This window comes from Harpia harpyja, chromosome 17, assembly GCF_026419915.1.
Source record: "Harpia harpyja isolate bHarHar1 chromosome 17, bHarHar1 primary haplotype, whole genome shotgun sequence".
In the NCBI taxonomy this organism is placed as follows: Eukaryota; Metazoa; Chordata; class Aves; order Accipitriformes; family Accipitridae; genus Harpia; species Harpia harpyja.
Genome location: NC_068956.1, coordinates 15,991,396 through 16,012,507, shown reverse-complemented (window position 1 = coordinate 16,012,507; position 21,112 = coordinate 15,991,396). Strand labels below are relative to the sequence as shown.

The following is a 21,112-nucleotide window of genomic DNA, read 5'->3' as shown; positions in this document are numbered from 1 at the left end:
AATTTTACATTCATTAGGCATGCAGAGGTAATATAAGCAGAGATAAATATATAAACTGAGGCCATAAGGCAATTGATACAGGCAGCTCCCCTGATGAGTTCTGCTGCTCACTGCCAATAAGCCCTAAACCCTAGAAGATCCATAAAATGACACCAAAATTAGAGGGCTGTTCAGTGCTGGACTGAAGCATGCTCAGTGAGGAAGACTCTTCAGGGACTCTTAACTGTCAGAATCTCAAAAATGTCTGACAAACATCTGCAAGTTGTTTCTCAATGAATCCTCTATTGGCCAAATTTGGATGCATTTTCAAAGGGCCTGAAAAAAGCTTACACTTTGAATGAAAGCTGCCCAGCATACTAGCTTTCTAGTCAATCCTCCAAAGTGAGCTTATAGTAACACTTTTCACAAATACAAGCTACTCCAGATTTAACATTCCTTTCACTAACATAATAAATGGAAATAACTAAACTCCTGGCAGGGAGGAGAGAAAGAAAGAAAATAGACAAATTAGCTAAGAAAAAAAATGAAACGATATATAACTAGAGATTGGTTGGGGATTTTTCAACTACAGTCATAATTGAAGCTACCTGAGTCACTCTATGCAAAAAAAGAAAAGTATCAGGAAATAGAACACGACAGCATTCTCCAGGGTAAGAATGTTTCTTTTAGTTAGTTTTTATGAAAGAGTGTTTACAATGCTGAAAATGGAAGACAGTATTATGCCTATAATTAGAAAATCCAATATCAAATGTTTCTCTTTGTGGATGAGGACCACAAAGAAGAGGTACTTGTGATGCGTTCTGATATTTGGCCTATAAACCACTGTCTTGCACCTTAAGCAAGGTCCATCTCATCAAACCCCTCTCTACTGAGTTGTATTCACTGTGACTATATTTCACTGTTGAAGTATCAAAATATAATGTTTCATATTAATTTAATATAAATATTAAAACATTACATAAAGCATTAGAACTTAATCACTAGCTACATAAGCAATAAAGATACATTGAGAAACTTAACACCAAATTTTAGATCAAAATTTAATTAAAAGTAAGGTTTTGGAAAGGTAAAATTTAAGTTTTATTAACTTTTATTTCAGTGAAGAAAATAATTTTAAAAATCTTCACTACTGTTTCAAATTCTATAAAGAATACAGAACTAAAAATATCTGTTGAAGTCAACAGGCAGCAGGGATACAAAAACCAAACGGAGATCTTTCTGACCACTAATTAACATTGTTGAATGGGCCTCAAGCAATGCTGCAGATATTTGTTATTACATGGAAATGCAGAAGAGATTTACAAGGACATATAAGGCAAATTCATTGGGTCTTTTAAGTACTGTGTTATTACTTCGAGTTGAGAAACCCTGGAGACATAAAACACTAGTCACTGCAAAAGGTTTTAATATAAGCTTGTGAAGTTCTCATACCCTTGCCTTGTCATTTACTATTTGTCATTGACAAAGACAGTAACACGCTAGACAGAGCTCTCCACCTGTTCCACCATTCTTAAGTTCCTGTTCCTAAGACTGCTTTGTTGCTACAAACATGTGCATGGAATATACTACAATCAAGATAAACCAGAGACTGTTGGCTGTATTATTATTTTTAGCAGTGCAAGCAGAGGGCGCACAGATTCCCGAGAAGCTCAACTGATTAGAAGTTTTGATATCCTACAAAACTCTATGTTAACTGGGGACTACTACTTGGCCTTGCATTAACTTGGGGATAGAATAAAAAGCTATGATTGGGCAATAGATCAATGTGTGTATACCTGCAACTTAAGTTACTATAATAATAATGAATTTATGGTAATGATGCTAACTTAAAAGAGGTGCAATTGTAAATGAGTAACTGCCTAGCCAAATATACTGTAGGACCTTTGAGATGCATCATTTAGAAAATTAATACAGTGTAAGTATTCTTTAATAAAACAGGTTGGTTTTTTAGACATTTGGACACAATGTTTAGAAAAAGCATAGCTATGCTGACGGTGCTTTTTGTTTTAAGGAAGCTCAACAGAAGTGAAATATATAAAATCTACAATACAGCCAGGATTATGTTTAGAGAACTGGAAAAAAAAAAAAGAAAAAAAAAAAAGACTCCAGTGTTTTCAGGGTAAATCAATAAGCACTCATATTCGAGATAATAAGTATGCAGTCAGAGTGGGAATTCCTGACATACTTTCTGCCTCCATGTTCTGTTCTGACAGAATTTCTTAAATCTTACTATCCAAACTAATATCCTGACATGAGAAGAAAAAGGATATATGAGAGCAAATAACTTTTCAGAAAATGTCTAAATTGGAGGGAATCAAAGGGAAAAAAAGAAAGACCTGACATATAAATACAAAGTCTGGCACAGGATGCAAACTTCACATTTTTTATAAACTGATGAAGTTTCCATAAAGTCAATGAACAACTTTTCACAAAACTTCTCTACTAACGTCAATGCAATTAAATCAATTTACAGCAGCTGGAACTTGAACTCAAAGTCCTAGTTAAGATTTCTTCTGTTGGTGATCTGTACACAGAGAAACAATACAAAAATATCAGTAAATATATTATTACTATTAACAATTCCAATACAGAAAGCAGGAGAGGTTTGGTTTTTTTTTATTTTGGCAAGTAATTTTATTTTGGCCTAGATGCAATGTGACCATGAGAGCTCTGGTCTACTTTATAGAAAATGGTCTGTGAGAATAAAATACAGACTAGTTTAGTCTGTACTGATTTTCCTTCTGTGTATCTCTATGGCTTTTTTGAAGAATATGAAAATGTAGGTAATTAAAATCAAGTCTCTTTAAATACTATTTCTGATGTAGCCAGACTCAAAAAACTAAGTTAAAGCAGATATGAAAAATACCCAACTCAATCAGTGATATGGAATGCTTTGGGAGTATACTGTCAATATGATTTTTGCTAACATGGTGCATTTCAGTATAGCATGTAAAATAAAGAAATAAGCATACTTTGGGTGCCCACAAAATACATTTACAGAAAATTCTTATGAACGTTATCTTCAAAAGAAATTATTTTAATCCCCCTTCATCCATAAATTTAAAAATATATGTAAAAGATGAAAAAAGGAAAAAAAAAACATATATGGATAAAACAGAAGTGGAAAGCTTTCTTTTAGGCTATTACAGCTCTTTTGGAACTCATTTTTCTTACAGGAAAACAGCCAAAGGAGATTGGAAACTTAACGGTTCCCTTTTGAACTAAGTGGAAGTTTGTTTAAGAAGTTTCAGGGCAAGGACCCTGAAAAATACATGGTAGAAAAAAATACGAAAAAAATATTCATAGAAGCATGACCCATTTTATTACTTGGAAAGTGCTAGTCATGATTTATGACATGATCTCAAAATCTCACTGATATGCATGAAAAATCTGTGGATGAAACCTTGCCTACAGAGTCAATGCTATTCTGCCTTCCTCAGTGAGGCTGTAGTTTCATTCACCAAAAATCATTCCTTTGTGGAATGCCTCCAAGGAATTGGTATCAAGATAGACCTAACCAATTTATGCAGTACATTAAGATTTGGAAGACAGTAAGTGGGTGAATAAACTTACTCTGCATTCAGGTCTCTGCTCGGCTTTGAGCTGCACGTACTGCAGATCACACTTTTCATTTGATTCCAACAGGCAGGGACCTTGTCAGCGTGGGACCTATACACTCGCTATGATGAAAGTACCCTCTCTACCTACTAATAATGTTTGACAGAGCAGGCTAACTTTACTCCTGAAAATACCAGCGTTGGTGGCAGACATGGAACCAATTTTGACCAACAAATAATGCCCACAGGCAGACCATAAAGAGGGAGTAAGATAAACTCTCACACAAATGCCATTAAAAACGTAAGAGTCAGAGACCTAAACTTATACCTAATCTTATACTAATAAGAAATGACACGTATGTCAAGAACTTAAAATTACCACAGTCATTGTTTTTTATACAGAACTCATCAATTGCATTATCACGCAAAATCACCTATCTCAAGATCATTCAAACCGCAGATCTTCACAAGTACTGGAAATGTAGAGTCCAGCCATATTACCCTGGCAGCCTATGAGTGAATTTTCCAGGTTCATTTTCTACCACATTAAAAACAGCCTTTGCCACTTACATTTAAGGTCTTTACAACCTAGATCCTTTCCCTTCTGTTAATCCCACTTCTGTCCTGACACTGTACCACATTACAAAGAACAAATTTTGCCTTGTCTGTGTAAAGCAGAGGGTGACTTTTAAAACTACCCCAATGAGACACTCATAATTCATCTTCCATATGTGTATTGTCATTAACTGCTAAAAAGTGAAGGAAGGCTTTGGTGTGCTGTACTGTAATATTAAGATTATTTGGAATATATGCCCCAAAGTTTGGATACAATAGATCTCAGAAACAAACAGACGAGAACAAATAGAAAATCATAATATTGAATCACTCTAAATCATGTATATTTCTAAAGACAGCAAAAATTGTATTACAGTCCAAGAGACTGACAAAAATGACTAAACATATGAAACAATCTTTTGAGATCCAATTTACAAATTCTCAAACCTAATGGTTTGTAAAAGGTAAATGACATTAAATGAAATAATCTTTTTGGAAAATTTGTGTCTTAAGGAAAATGCTGCAGCATAAAACTTATAGAAAACCAGCTATCCTCCTTTCTTAATTATTCCAGTGTTCAAGAATTCATTAAAAGAATCTGACAGATCTTTTATTATATTTTAAAACACTATGCAGCATAAACCAAACCATTTTGAAAGCACTTTTTAACAATACTTTACAAGAACAAAATCAGCAATTCCATTTACAGCGTATTTTCAAATCCTAAAACGTAGGGAATCCGTAAGAACTATAAACTAAAAGAGAAACATTGGACAAAAAAAAATATTTAATTGTTGTGTGGAAACACACTGGTGAAAAATTAACTTACCTAAGGTTTTACATGCAAAAAAAGCCATGGCACTCTGTAGCCTGTCTGGTCGGACAGCCTGGACCACAAGTACCTTCAAATAAAATATATTCAGGGGAGATGAGTTTATAAAAGTATATTGTGATAAATTAAAAAGCAAGAATCTTCTCAGAATGCTGAATTCTTTAAACTTCTCTTTAGAACAAAGTTATTTTCTCTGAATATAGACAGCTATCTGACCATTCCTTTCCAAGATAATCTAATGTAATTGTTCCTTTGTAAGTAGCTTGCCCTATTAATAGAATCAGAAGATAGATCTACATCCAATGTCTATTTATAAGCTGGAACTTTTTTTACAGTGTTTTAGAAAAAAGGTAGCTATATGGGTAGCTAGAATGACAGAAAGCAAACTTAGCTTTATACTGGTAATCTAAATTCTATACATGTATTTGGGAAGTAACGCCCTAACTGGAATACTAATGTTTCTGATTTCAGTGCAGTATCAGAGAAAAATAATCAGTATTGAAAGACTTTCCTTTGTTTAAGCACACCTTTAGCGTTTTACATCTGACTTCTTTTTCTGAGACATTCTGACTTTCAAACCTCCTAGTTCTGCAGATGCTTTTACTGTTCTTCAAAAGACTGCAGAACATGAACAGCTAATCAATTCAGATACAAATTAAATTAGCAGTTTCCCTACCAGCTACCTCTTTTTCAGTTAACTTCCTGCAAATGTTCAGTGCAGGCAACTGCAGGCAACTAATGCAAATTCGGTAGAAATGACTTGTTAAAATCACCACCCCTTCTCCTACACCCTTACTTGCAGATCTCTAAACCACAATTCTGAACCTACCATCACATTCCAGTTTCCAAGTCTGTAATATCTGTTGTTAGTTTCGGAGGAAAAATTTAACTTCACCAAATTTTTAAGAAAGTACTACTTTTTAAGCCTGAGATTACACTGAGTATGACTGCACTATTTTTAAGTTTAACGTACAGTTTGAAAGAAACTAACTTATGAGTGGCATATAAATCTAACCAGGTAGTTTCAGTATATTTCATCAACAGAAACACTCTTAATACTTTCTATGCAAGGAACTAGATATGTAATATGCTGATTATTGCAGATTTATTTTCCTATAAATGCAGAACATATGTGAAAACACATTGCACACATAAGAATTGCTCTGCTACATTTCATCAAATCAAACATGACTCTGACAAATTCCTTTCTAAAATGGTTTGTTCCTAAATTCAATGCATGTTATTTTAGAAATTCTCCTCCTCCACAAAAACTCCAAATAGAGAGCCCCTAAGCGCCAACCAGCATGAAACATTGTCTTATACCCCATCCCTTTTTGGACAGGCCTTCATTTTATATGAAGTGACTTCAAATGAAAAATCATAGCATCATTTGAAAGTAAGTAACGACACCCTTTCTTCCATAAACACAAAAGGGATGACATTTTTCTCTTCCAGAGAAGGATCCCCAGGTGGAGGAAGGAACTTGCCTCTCCCACATTTTTGGTGAGTTTTTTAATCACCAAGTTTTCAGGAATAGTATTATTTCATGACTACTATTCTAAAAAAGCAGTGGCTGCTACTCCATTTTGTGGTTTTCAGTGAGATGTGCGAGTTTGCATATTTAATGATGAACTAAATTAATGATGCTCAACAAGCTGGCAAATTCTGCAGTAACAAAGCAACAATGAAAGAATTTTAATACCTATTCATAAAATTAATTTTGTGAATAGTAACAAAGAGCTTGTTACCTTACAGGGTATGCTCAGTTGCAGCCAATACGCCAACACAAAAAAGACTCAGATAAGATAGAACTAAATACGTATTACAGAAAAAAAAAAAAAACCTAGACTAAATAAACTAGTTAAGCTGTAAGACAATGTAGATACTGTCACTACTTATAATTCAACCAGGCCTGAAGCCTAAATTCCCAAGATGTAAAACTTACTTGCAATGCTGAACTCATAATTATTTTTAAATAATTTAATATGAAAAGATTACCTGCTGAAATAAGGAAATTCTTTTTACAATAGTAGATGGAAAGTCTTGTTCACACACAGAGCTCTGAGAAAAAGCGTGCCACAGACCTTCGTCTTCAAAGCAAAGTGTCTGATAGAGACCTGGGAGAGAAATCTACAAAACAAATAATGCATATTTAACAATAAAGATAGCCATTTGGACATTGTATATTTTAATTAATTTCCAAATACCAGTATGACCCTAAACCTGTAAATACTTGTGCATATCACATAATTCAATTCTATCCTTGGAGTTAAAGAAGAAAAGGGTAGATTTTAAAATTAACTATTTCTTTACCTATTCCCTGGAAACACTAAGTCTGTAATGGTTCTATCTTTTTGGTTTTAAACTTCTAGGTTCTTTGTTTTTAAACTTTGGACTCTACCCAATTGTAGTCCTTTCTTTTAATCATGACCAGGTCCTTTTTCTATCAGTACATGCTACTGATTCACCCAGTTACTCTCACTTTCTGTTTGTTTGTTTGTTTTTTTAAACCCCTAACAATCATGCTTGCCACACCATTATTGCAATTGCTCCTGACCCCTGGTGAAGAGAAACGAAAAATTATGAACTCTGGATTTAGCAGCAAAAGACCTTGCCAAAGACCGGTCAAGGTTTTCCTTCTTGCTGCTGAGCTACATGCAGGAGGAGACGAGCCTAAGACAGAATTTCAAGGACTAGTATTTTCATTTAGCTCCCTTCAGGATCAGAGGACTTCAACCTTGACTGTTGCAGGATGAACCAAAGCAAGAAAGTGTTTTTTGTTTTAGTTTGAAATTACTTGATCTGAGAAATAACAAACTCTGAAATACCTTTAAAGATGTGCATGGAAATCTGATAAGTAGAAAACTAGTTTCCCAATTAACAGTTTATGGTTTTTAATACAATAGGAAGTGGTTTTGAAAGTCATTACATATGAGAAACCTGCAACTTAAATATTCTTTGCAATTTTTCCTCTGCATATTTTTCTATCTATAAAAGTTGTAGTACCTTGGGTAGGCTTACAGTATTTTCTAACCTCAGTAAGATGACAGGTTCACTCACATGCATTGAAATTCATTATTAGATGGGGTAGAGATGTACATGAAAAGGCTCAGAAAAATGAGATGAAATAAAAAAAAAAACGGGGTTTTTTGCAAGTGGATATATATTAAGCCATGGTTTCTGGAAGATAGAATAAAGAGTTTAAACTAACAAAATATTTCCATCTGACAAATATGAGGCCTTTTAAGTTAAATTCAACCCACCACGTGATATATACCTTCAAAGATGCTACTGCCCAGGCTCGGTCCTGCTCTATCCAAGAGGGAATCTGGTCACGAACACTTCTTTGTGAATCCTTATTGAAGCAAGTTATGTTACACAGATAAGTTACACAATTTTTTGCAAAACACTATATTCAGTAACAAGATTGCAAAACCCATGTTTTTAATAAAAATAGCATTCACCACAGGAATCCTTCTGTGGTCTTTTGCTAAGTTCATAAATGGTGTAACAAAACAAAAGCTACCAATGATTTAAATTTGAGAATACTGTTCACATTAACATTTGCTTAACCACTTGAGCCTGAAAATATTTTATCATTTACAGTATCTGTATGACACACTCAACTCTAAGTAGTTTTCTTTGCCATTAAAAACAAGTGACCCAAATGACTGGCTCTCTGCATATGTACTCTGAGCAACGGACTTAAAAAAATAACTCCATTGCACATATTTGCAGTCATGAAGAAGATGGTTCTTCACACAAAGGGCAATTCTGGGGTAATTCACGAGGCAAATCATCACTTCTGGACATCTCTGCACTGGTAAAGTTTGGCCACAGCTGTATTTTTCTGCTTCTCAGATGTTGGGGATGGAGGAAATTCTAAGGATGAACTATATAGCTTAAGCTCTAGTGGAATCTCTCTATTCACTATATAATTTTTTATAAAAAAATCTTACAGTATGCATTAACCAGTCTGACAGTCTCTGTATGGAAATGTACTTGGATCTCTCAACCACTGAGCAACTTCAAAAGTAATCTTAAATGTTAAGCAGAAAAAAGGAAAGCTTTCTTGTGAAGGGATGTCTCAGCCATGAGTTATGAAGTCTGAGAAAGAACAAAGGTAGGAAACTCAGAAGCAATTATAGGAATAAACTTGAGATGGGTCTGCAATATATATTCCAGTTAGAATTGGGGTTGAATCACGTATGTCCATAATCTTTCCAAAATATATGGGTTGTGTGTTAGGTGGGGGAGAGGTAGGACTAGTATTAAATTCCATTATAAATCAGATCTCATGTAGCTTGAAAATGACCTACAGCAAGAAAATACTTGACAATCACCAAGTTCACTGACATTTAATTGAATTATAAAGACTCCATAGAGATGAAGAGGGACTTCTATATTCACACTGAAATGCTAAACTTGTAGAGTCATCTAAGGGCTAGAAAAACTGGGAATTTAAGGACCTTTTTAGCAGCCAGCTGCCTAACTAAGAAAGCCTGAGTAATAAATTGTGTTTTAAGTGACTTGCTACTTCTGCCAGCATGCATGTGAACACAGCTGATGTCATGGATATTCTAAAAACAAGGTACTCACACTGGTCATTTTCTTGTACCACTGGATGTACAAGATACCCTGATAGATATCTAAACAAGGCTAAAGGTTATAAGTAATCGTGCATGATGAAAACTACAGCTAAGCCTGATGGAAATGAGCTAGCCTGACCCTGAATGAAGAAGAAGGGGAGACTGAAAAAGAAGAGGCAAAGACTGAGCTCATTATTCCTGATTGGGCTCGCGTTTCCTAAAAACATTTTTCAAAACCTTTGTCAAAATATTTGGTTCAAAGAAGGGCTATAATGGATAAGACTACAGAAAGTTTAGCTTTTTTCTCTACCCTTTTCTACTGGAAGGTTATTTTGAAAGCATACAGATTCAACAGAATTGAGGGACACTTAGTAAACTACAGCATGATTGGTCAGGCATGCAACAGAAGCTTCTTAAGCTAGCTCTGACACCTAGGAAAATACATAAATACATCTCCAGATGCAGAACTCTGAGGCTGGGGAACAAAGCATGTCAAATTTAGCAAAGTGTGTGGACAATTCCAACAATCCATATAAAAAGTACAACTCATATATGATACCAGGAGGAAGAGGGATTCAGAAACACTGATTTTAGTTACAGAAGATGGCTTAAAACCTCCTCAGTCATACCACTGAAACAACAAATTGTAATCCTGGTAACAGAAAGAGGAAAAAAAAAAAAGCAACAAAGGCAAAAAGTTATGCAAATTAGAAAATGAGTTGCCACGTTCAAAAAGTTTTTATATTTTTATATTACTATCTGAGAAGTTATTTGTTCTTTTAATGTATGAATACGATTAATTAAACAATATAGTAAGAATATAACTTTAACTTTTCAGAATTTAGGTAAATGTTCCTTATTTCAAGATACACAAATAAATGTAGCTTACCGATTTTCTTACGGTATCTCCAACGATCACACCTGTAAAAGTCTCCCATTCCTAGGGGGAATAAATGAACAACTCAGACAAGTCACAAGACATCTTTAAGAATAAAGATTAATCTGTAGTAGCATGTAGGCAAAACAGGTAGATAAACAAATTAAAGCCTAGATTCTGAAAGAGTTATAAGACATTTTTAAAACTCTAGGTAATACTACCAGTATGTAATTCCTTTTGCAGAATCCAAGCTAAGTGACTGCCATCCTTTATAAGAAAAAGAAACAAAAGGAGAAGCCCTATCCTTCCTCAGCACCCACAGCTCCCACCCAGATTGCCTAACTGTAGACTAGCAAGAAATAACATGTGGCTGGCAAGGACACACATACTGCCTGATAGGGTATCAGCAGCCCACACAGAACAGATAACTACAGAACCTATGTTTCAATAGTGTTTCATGTTATAGTATCCAAAAGATGCAGTTATTAGAACAGGAGGAATACTTAATATAATAGATTGGTATTATGAATACTTTGGTTGCAGTAAGAAAGGGAAATGTAAGTTGAATTTATGTACGATTAAATCTTTTAGACTTGGTATTTGTAAGCAAGAAAATAGCTTTTAATCATTTTAAGACAGATTAGGTAAGTATTTAAAAACATACTAGAAATTACATAATCCTGTATTTGGAGGTGGTAAAAAATATACTAAAAAATCTTTGTAAGTATTGGAAGTTTTAAATAATCAGTATCTATAATTCTATGATAAAGAAATTTTTTTATTGTTAAAGACAATAGTAACATTCCAAATGAAAAAGCCAATCAACTAGTACTACTCTGATACAGACCACAGCATAGCTTTTTGCACCCATCAATCTAGTTGAGTCCTAAAACAACTCTCTCTTTCAATTACAAACTGATGCTACTCTCCCAATTACAAAGAAAATGCTTGTGCACAGAAAAATACATGAAGGCTCCCCAGTTTTAAAACCAGAAATCATGTCATAATTCTATGAAGAAAAGCAGAAGTATGATGCGTGGAGACATGTAAAACTACCTCAGAAAAATCTATACATGTTGGTTCAGAAAGAAAATGTCTCTACTAAGAGCCAAACCATTCTATAGTATAATGTTGAAGTTGTACTATATATTTCTCATCACTATGCAAAAAAACTCTAAGTGCAGAAGGTTGAACTCTTCAGGGACAGGGACTTAGAATACTAAACTCTCTAGCAGCATAATAAGCAACTTCTAGCCTCATCACATTAAAAGCTTTAAAATAAATAACTTTAAAAGAACAACCACTTCAGCTTCATTTTCCTCAAGAAATATTTTGCACACTCTTTTCTTAACAATTTAATTAAAATAACTTCTACATTTCAGAGAAATAAGAAAATAATTGATATTATTTGCCGGTTTTAATTCTTGAGTACTCAGACACTGCAGGAAAGTGCACTACATGTAACCTAGATTAAGCTGGTTAAGAGCTCTAACAGCTGATGGAAAAGCATGATAAACAATAGCAACCAACACATAAAGCAGTACTTACAAAAACTTAAGAAGCCTAGGCAGCCAGGCTTTAATTTACTCAGAAAACTATTTGCAAGTTGCTGCCTTCATGACTTTATAAACTCAAGGACTAGAAAGATAAAGCAAGATATTTTCAGAAGCTGAAAAGAAATAAGAAAGATGAATTAGGGAAGTTCTAATATTGAAGAGTAGCTGGGGTATGCCTCTACCAACAAGATTAGAGTTAATCAGGCAGCTTCATTGCTGAGAGACTGTGGGGTTTCACCTGGTCAATCCATATGTCTGCAATAAAACTACATTGCATTCATAACATCAAAAAGTTTCAATGAAGCTTTCTTAAACCTGGTACCTTAAGCCCACGTCCTTCATATAACCAAGTTCCATTACTTCCTTCAAATGTATTATCTGATTTTTACCTTTTACCCTATAATGGACTCTTCTCTAGCGAACTGACATCTACTACCATTTGTTACTCTTTCTGGTCGTCAGCTTCTAGTACAGAAAGCCATAGCTTTGTCTCTCCATTCCATGCAGGTATTTTAGATAATTAAATATGTCTTGGCTCACGCTAATCAGCCACGTTCAAGCAATTGTATTGAGTCAATTGTGCATATTGTTCTGCAGGCAGACTTTATAGGATTAATTTCATTACACTATAGACAACTATAACTTTGGCATCTACCTCTCAGCCAGCTAGTCTAGTCTGCCTGTAAAGGCAATGGAGAGAAGTAAGCAATTTTAGTGGTAAACCATCTGACCTATTTTCCAAAATTCATTTATGATGAAACTAACTGCTTCTTTGACAGGTCTGTTTTTTTCCTGTTTCCTGCAAAGACAGTCTAGGATAACCTGCTCAGATGAATTTTAACACGTGTTTAAATTTTAGTTACCAATTCAATCACTACTAAAAGTACCATTTTACCAGAAACATATAAATTCACTATAAACCTCCACGTTGGACAAAAGCATCTAACACCCAAAGACAGGAACATGCTATTACTGAGATGTGTGCTGCCCTATGGAAATAAGCATTAGCAGTACTTAAGCTCTGCCACAATTTTGTTGGGAGTAGGGTAGCCTCTAAACAACAGGTAAATTCCCCATAAATTAAGCATTTTCAGATTAGGCCTCATTCAGACCATTGTCAAAAATGTCACATGACATCTCAATTTTTCATGAATATGCTAGTTATGCAGCACTCGCCTGAAAAACTGAATGGACAGCCATTTTTATTAAATGTGGTTTGAACCTATATCAACTGCATCCCACTATGCTATCAAAAATATAAACCATTCCAGGATGAGTTCATCATTCCTGTCAAAGATAGGCCGCTATGGTTCAAAGAATCCAATGCTTATGGGGCCAGAGAACAACATACAAGAAGGACACTCTCTGTACAGTGCACTCTTGAAGACACTGTTGCAAATGAGGACACTAATGATCACTGGTCCAGGGATTTCTTGGACACTGAAGAATCAATGGCTGAAATGCACAAAAGATAACTTCATTACTTCACCTTCCAGGAAGACTCTTTGCTTTAAGTGTCTTCAACTGCAGGTTGCAGAATCAGACTTTTACTAATTTCTGCCTAGGTCTTGCACTTCTTTTCTGCATTTCAATACCAAAGCACAATGCTCATGCAACCCTTGGTCACAGTGAAACAGGTGTGTATCCATCACTTTACTTATAAAGGAATGCCTGTATTTAACTGGAAGGATGGATAAATGTCTAGCCACATGGTGGCGGGGAACACTGATACAGTGCCTGCAAAAAACTGGAAGAAACCTCCATAAACATCTTTTTCAGACACCTATTTAAAAGGCAACCGTTTACCTACCTTTCTGATGGTAATTTTCACTTTGAACCTAATAAATATAAAGTTGACATACAAAAGTAACTATCATAGAAAAATAGTAGCATATGAATCTAAAATCCTCAGTCCTACACTTCTTGACAAAAACTTTTTGTCTACTTATTTAGTCTTCATATTACATTTAAGTAAATCATTTGGGGATTTTCTCCTCTAGCACTTACATTCTCTTGAAAAAGTTCAGGGTGCATCCCTCGTACAAAATGTAGAGCAAACATTAGCTGATCAGCCTGAAATAAAAGCAGTAAAAATGTATTTATATGTTCATCAAAAGTCACCTTTCTGGGTTTTTTTCTAAGTAGCAATATTTCATTAATAAAACATGTCTAATTCCATAGTAGTGACTTAATGACACATACCCTAATTCAAAATTGCTACATACCTCTGTAACTTGGAGACAAACACTAACCCCAACTCTGTATCTAAGTACATCTATATTCAAGTGAAGAAGAAAAAACAGGTACTTGTAATAAAACAAACATACTAAACAGAATCCTGTATTTTTTAAACTGTGCATAGGAAATGCTTGAAATCTTCTTATAGCAAATTTTTGAAACAGAATTTAAAAAAAAAAAAAAACAACCCAACTGTAGCCTTCTGACTTTTTCCTAGGTCTGTTGCATCACTTGAATTTCAACCAGTCTCTGAGCACTGGAACAATAAATCAGGAATAAGGATTTAACAGAGCCATAGAATAAACCATGCAAACATTCAAGACAATGTTTTTTAAAAGAATATTGGCTTGTTAAAACCGGGATTCCTATGTCCATACACAGAAACTTTCATAAACGCATTTTACCAAAGCTGTGCTCGAAAGCGCAGACTACTGTGTAATGAAGTCAATGCGAAAAACTGGAAGCTGACACTCCGGAAAATCAGGACCTCTCAGAAACCTATATTGAGGCTTCCAATTTTCAAAGTCTTGCAGTAATCTGGAAAATGTATTTTACCAGACAATAGAGATATACTCATATTTTCTCTCATTAAAATTTTAAGTAAGCATAAGGAAGGTGGTACCTCTTTTCCTTTCAAGAAAGTGAAACATAACTGAAAAGCATAAAGCACAGGTGAATGGGAAGAAGAAAAATCAATGATGCATGGGACTGGGTTAAGTCTGCAAAGTACAGGCATCTCAGCCAGCTGATAAACACAACACACCTGCACTGCTATAGAAATCAGTTCTATTCTTGATGATGATGTTTGAATTTTCCATGGTGTGGTTTCCCACATACATGCCTTATGTGTACCTCAAAATGACAGCCTGATTGTCCTTAGCTTCAGAGAATTACCACTCTGAAGAATATTAAATTACCAAGAATACTACTAAAAAATTATTTGCATGGGACTTTTCAGAAGATACAGGACCAAATATGAGGAAGCATACTCTAGGAAATATTACGTACATGTTATAAGGTATAATAAGATGAATGTTTGACTAATATTGGCTTTCTCATCTCCATGTCTATTATATTTTTGAGGCCAAAATTACATAAGAGGGCCAAATTATTTTTGTTCTATCTTTATTATTACTGTTTTCTCAAACAGATGGCTTTTTACAAGCCTGACACATCAGCTCAGAAACAGACAGATATAAGAACAACATAGAACAAAAACATGGAGTAAGGGTGTTCAAGATGTTCATCATCTTTGGGATGCTCATGTGCAGTAACAGTAACTTCAACTGCATCTGTATTTCAAATAATACAGATGTATTATTTAATAATTTACCCAGTGATTAGGTTCCAGAATTATGGTTGACTGACTAAACGAACATACATGGCTTAGAGACCATATCCTTACTAGTTTTAATTGCCCTTGGAATGACTGACCTTGGAAACTACCAAGAGGCTATATATAACTCAATTCTTATGAGCCACAGCTGCTTTAAACTGGATTTGGGTCACTGCAGAAATGCATGATGGCAGTCACAACAAACTCCTGGCATAATTTGTATCTCTATGGATACCGATACTTAAAGTTGTTGTTTGCTGCTTTAAATAGTTCCATTTTATTAATTCTTTCAATTACAAAACCATATGGTACAAAGTATCCCCAAGGATACAATTAAAGAAAATTAAAGACATTTCATTTTCTTTTTGCATGTATTTACTATTGGTTTTGTTACAGGGGTATGACTGGAGAGCAAACAGGCCCCAACTAGCAATGAGAGTCAAACTGTGCAAAGCATTGAAGTTCTCTTTGTATTGATAAATAAACTATGTCCATGAACATCATATGACACTGAGAACAGCTGCCATGGAATGGCCGAAGTCTGCACCATTCAACTCTTTCATCTTCTCAGACAAGGTCTGTAAGCAAATCCAAATCCAAACTGCCTATTAGAATACTCCCTAGATGATTTAGAATCCAAAACTTGAATGGGAATTGTTTGGAAGAATGCTAACTGGCCCAGGCCAAACCTATGACAGCAACTATTTTGACAAATTAACAGTATAGGTGTGCCAGTTCCAGTGCTCAGGAAAATTTCTTGGCACCACTTCACTTACTAGTATACATGAAGTCTGTGTACACACAAACAAATATTAACCACAGACAGACAAATAAAACCATCCTTCGCAATTCTAACACACTTAAAAAGGCATAAACTCTATCAGCTATACCACTTATGAAGACACTAGTAAAGCATCAGTGTCACAGTAGTCTTTAAAAATTTGTATGGATAAAAGGCAGAATCAGCAGTGGATTGCTGATGGCGTGAGAAGCTTATTTGTTCTCTCCACTATCAGAACATGATACTAAGCCAGATGGACCATTACTCTGAAGCTGCACGGTAACACACTTTCAGTATTTTCTAAACTCCAATCTGATCATTCACAGCGAAAATCTTTCCTACTAGAAATCTCTCTGTGCCTTCCTTTTGAAATCTTTAATCTTTTCTGATATATAAAAATAGCTGTCTTCCAATATTCAAAAGATGTGATGACTTATTGGAAGGCTTCACATACTCCTGACTTCAAACACAGACATTAAGTTATTTTGAGACTATTTCATGAGAATCCACTTGAACTTTGATAAACCAAAATCCTTAGAAATAACTGCTACCTCTGCATCCTCAATATAGTGTTGCTAGATTGGGGGGAGAGGGGAGGAGGCGTAAAATTTTCCAAGATCTCTCCATTCTCACTGATCAAACTCCAGACTTTCATGATTTGTACTACTGCTCAAATCATCTATGCAGACCTACTCTGCATTCTTCAGCCTGGTACTATGAGACAAACACCCACTGTTATGACTGTTCCATGTAAAACTAAAAATTAAAATTGAAAGTGAAAGGCATATCTATCCTAGGTTTTCACCAGGAAAGCAAGAAGAGAAAAGCCAGCTGATTCAAATACAGAGCAAACAAGAAATACATTAAGAACATTATATGGAGGAACAGGGGAACAGAGAGAAACAAACAACCTAGCAGAGGTAGAGACCTGGTGCAGGGTGTGAAAAGAGAAAGGAGCGTATTACAGTGGTTTTTTCAGTTTCCGAAAAAAAAGAACAAATAATCACATAAAACCTTATCATGACAACTAGGTCAAACATTCATACTTAGGAATGCTAGAAATAAGAGCGAACAGAGTAACAGCGCTCAGAAGACTGCCAAGCCTGGGACTGGCTATGAAGCCAGAATGAGGCAGAGATGAGGAGCCAGAGGCAAAGCAGAAATAGGACTAGACTGAGAATAGCCTTGTCCATTAGAAAACTGCTCTGTGGAGAAATGTGCATAAGCAGTCTTAATTCTGTCATACCCTAATTTTTAGTCCTCCTCATTTTGCATGTTAAATATTGCAAGTGTAATTTTTTTGCATTGTATTACATATGTACTGACACAATACTGCTTATCTGAAGTAGATCAAATGTTGGCTGCTGACAGAATACTCAAACCCAGTGCACTGTATAAAAGCCAGAAAAAAATACAATCTTACCTTAAACAAACAGCGACAAACATATTCATACACTGTATGTTTCAATGAGCCAATAAGTGACTTGATTCTTTCCTCAGTATTACTTGAATCCTAAAAAGAAAGTTTGGATTTCAAAAATTCATGTGGAAGTAAAAATCTTTCAGCAGAATGACACAAATAATCTGGACTCTATGTGACACTTACTAGTTCTGAAAACATATTATTGAACTCAGCTGAAGTTATCAATGAGTAGACAATAAAATGAGTTCATGCTGAAGCATTAAAAAATAAATATTTTGGCCTTGGATTTTTTGACTGTGAACATTATACAACATTATATATAAGGTAAATACATAGAGAATGAAATAAGTTTCTTCTCCTAATATTAATATACTTGAAATCTCAATAGTTTTCAATTGGTAAAAAATTGCTTATGTATTAAATTACTATATTTAATGTTATTAAACAGGTACATTGACATTAAGTGTAGTTACTAAACTTTCAGCCAAATTTGGCCCAACTGAAGTAGAAAATAATAAATATACTCTGTCCTTCAAAGCTTACAGACTAAAAGACTAATTATAACAGGAGAAAACTGAAAGATAGCTAGGATAAAGGAAGAAAAAAAGCGGGGGGGGGGGGGGGGGGGGAGGGAAATGTGAGGGATGTAACAGTATGAGATTTATCAGAAACAAGTTCCTTTCTACCATGCTGGAATTTGAAGAGATGAGTTTATGAAGGAGGGCAATTTGGATTCGTAAGCTGATTTGACTAATACCTTTCCCATGTCTAAAAGATAGCTTGGGAAAAATGAAGAATTGAATAGAGGAGAAGAAAAAAAAGGAAGAAATAAAGAAACCAAAACCAGAAGTTGAGCTTTAAATAGGTAACATAATAGGCAGGAAGAAAATAAGTTATGAATGAGTGTGAAAATAAGAGCAAGAAGTTAGAAGCTCATGTTGTGGAAAAGAAGTAATAGGTAAAGAACTTTAAAGAGGGCAAGTTCGCATAGTCAGAACCATGTTCCTGGTAACGATTGGAGTTGCAGTAAAGTTGTAAGCACAGATGCCAGAATAAAGGGGAATCCAAAAGCGACATGATGAAAGGCTGGTGAATGCCTTTTTAAAGTGGAAACAAAAAGAAATAAGATGAATTTTGGAGATGCTGAATAAAAAGAAAATGCATCGTTGCTCAGTGTGGGTTTTTAGATCTAAAGAGTGAGTTGACAAGGAATAAATCCATAATTCTTTCAGTAAGAAGAACATCCTGGCCATTAGAATATAGAAAAGCAAAAATTGCATTTTCAACAAGACAGACTGCATGAATGCTTGCAAACTGTATAAAAGTAGATAAAGTTTTGATCTTCCTTCAGGTCACTGAACCATGTAAAATATAGGTCTTTTCCTATTTTACCTCCTACTGATAGAATTAGCATTATTTGCAGATTATACCATTAGTTTGTTTAAATAAAGCCTTCAGTAAAGTTATAATCAACCTTCTTTTTCCTAATTCACCTCAGACAAAGAGCAAACCTGAAATTACAAATAAGAGTTACTTTGGTTTCAGATGGCACAGCAATTTTACAATTTATATGTAACGTAACATCATTAAAAATTCCATCTGCACATATTCTGAATAGCTAAAGAACAGTTCAGCATCACTAATTATTATACATTTCATCATCAGTTATTATACATTGTTTTCTAAAAATGTCCAGAGTAACTAACAAATTCTGAGGATCAAAGCAGATTGGTTCTTCTGCAGCATTAACAGCTTCAGGAAAAGAGAAAATACCTGCTCGCTTTGCAAAGCCCTTTGGAAAAGCCGCAGAAAAGCCGCCAAACTAAAACGGTACATATTATTAATTTTGGACAAGTCAGAGATAATAAAGTACATCTTGCTGGCACTCTCAGCTAAAGGGAGATAGGCGTCCCTCTCCTGCGGATAAAAAACCCATACATCTATTAACAAACCAGGACATTACTGCCATCTACCGGTTATCGCATAAACATATATTCATCCCACTGAAAAAACATTTGGATGACTCGCACTGCTTTAGAAAACTGAATCCTTTCCGATTCTCCAAATTGAGGGACATGCACTTAAGACTTCAACACTGTCTTTAGATTTCAAAATTGGAAGCAATTTTTAGCAAAAAAAAAAATCTTTAAATTATGAAGAACATTTTGGAAATTAATCTCTACGGCACTGAGGCCTCTTCCTACCACAGAACACGTCCCAGAATTCAATAGAAAATTTTAAACTAAACAAATTAAGAACACAGAGGAAAACTGTAATATGTTACAAAAACAGCATGCAGATGAATAGCATCACTAATCATCTAAATTCTTGCAATAGCAAGTGATAATATATTAAGTAAGAACATCCATATGAGCCATACTGTTTGCAATAGTAGATGGCAAAAATAAAGTCAAAACCCATTACTTGCCAGTAAGTCCTTAAGGAAAATTCCTTTAATTCAAACTGGCAGACTTTAAATTGTGTAGCTATTCACCATGTGTAAAACAAAGGAATTTAATGACTGAAAATACTTTCTGTACCTGCATATCCCAAATATCTTTTACTCCAAAAACTTAATTTAGTGTGTTACTGATCGTATACTCCTGTGGATGTATATACCCTCCCTATATAGAAGATGACCATCTTTAGCAGGAAAAAACAGCAATCAAAGATTAAAATAGTCTTCTACCTTATCAAGGAAACTCTGAAGTCTGTGAGATTCAGCAAGTGATTCCTGGATGAGTGCACTACTTGCTTTAGTCTGATTCAAAGATTCAATCAGATCCTTATTTTCTAGTATATTGCCTTGTGAGGTTGCAAGTGTCTGTAAAAAAAAAAAAAAAAGTCATCTATGTTACATTAAAAAAGAAACTGTAAAGTAAGCATTTTAGAAGCTGTCCTTCATTCTGACCTGTACATATTTCTGAATCATTGAACGCATCAAGAGTGCTAGAAAGCAGGTGGTTACTCCAAAAACTGAGATGTTATTTTAAAGAAGCATGGAAAATAAAACCCAAGAACAAACTCAAACAGTCCAGATAGCCAGGTTCTGAAACTAAAGTCATCAGCAAGCTTTTGAGAATGATTTCTATGATCAGAGTCTTACACAATCATATTCCCATGGTAAATACAAATTCGGGTATTTTTTCTTCTCTTTGACTACCAGTTTGACCTGAAATTGGCTACCTGTAATAACTTCCTGTACCCAGTCATTCATATATTTATTTTCCTTCAAAAACATTCTAATATCCCCTATACAATTTAGTTCTCATTTCCAACTAAGATGAATATTCACAATTACAACAATTTCAGTTTTGTAATCAGAGATCCCTTCAAAATCATTGCAATTACTCTGCATTTTCCCTGAG

General features: G+C 34.7%; 1 protein-coding gene across 1 annotated transcript in view; it reads right to left on the bottom strand.

Moving 5' to 3' along the window:
* The window catches only part of DYNC2H1 (dynein cytoplasmic 2 heavy chain 1), a 187,380-nt gene that overhangs the window by 86,566 nt on the left and 79,702 nt on the right, over window positions 1-21,112 (bottom strand). Inside the window, exons 68-75 of the mRNA XM_052812508.1 lie at window positions 20,434-20,568; window positions 19,518-19,661; window positions 17,745-17,834; window positions 13,974-14,039; window positions 10,423-10,473; window positions 8,222-8,299; window positions 6,943-7,074; window positions 4,942-5,014 (exon numbers count right to left, since the gene is read on the bottom strand). Of these exons, the coding sequence (XP_052668468.1) occupies window positions 4,942-5,014; window positions 6,943-7,074; window positions 8,222-8,299; window positions 10,423-10,473; window positions 13,974-14,039; window positions 17,745-17,834; window positions 19,518-19,661; window positions 20,434-20,568 (769 nt within the window). The remainder of the gene's footprint in view (window positions 1-4,941; window positions 5,015-6,942; window positions 7,075-8,221; window positions 8,300-10,422; window positions 10,474-13,973; window positions 14,040-17,744; window positions 17,835-19,517; window positions 19,662-20,433; window positions 20,569-21,112) is intronic.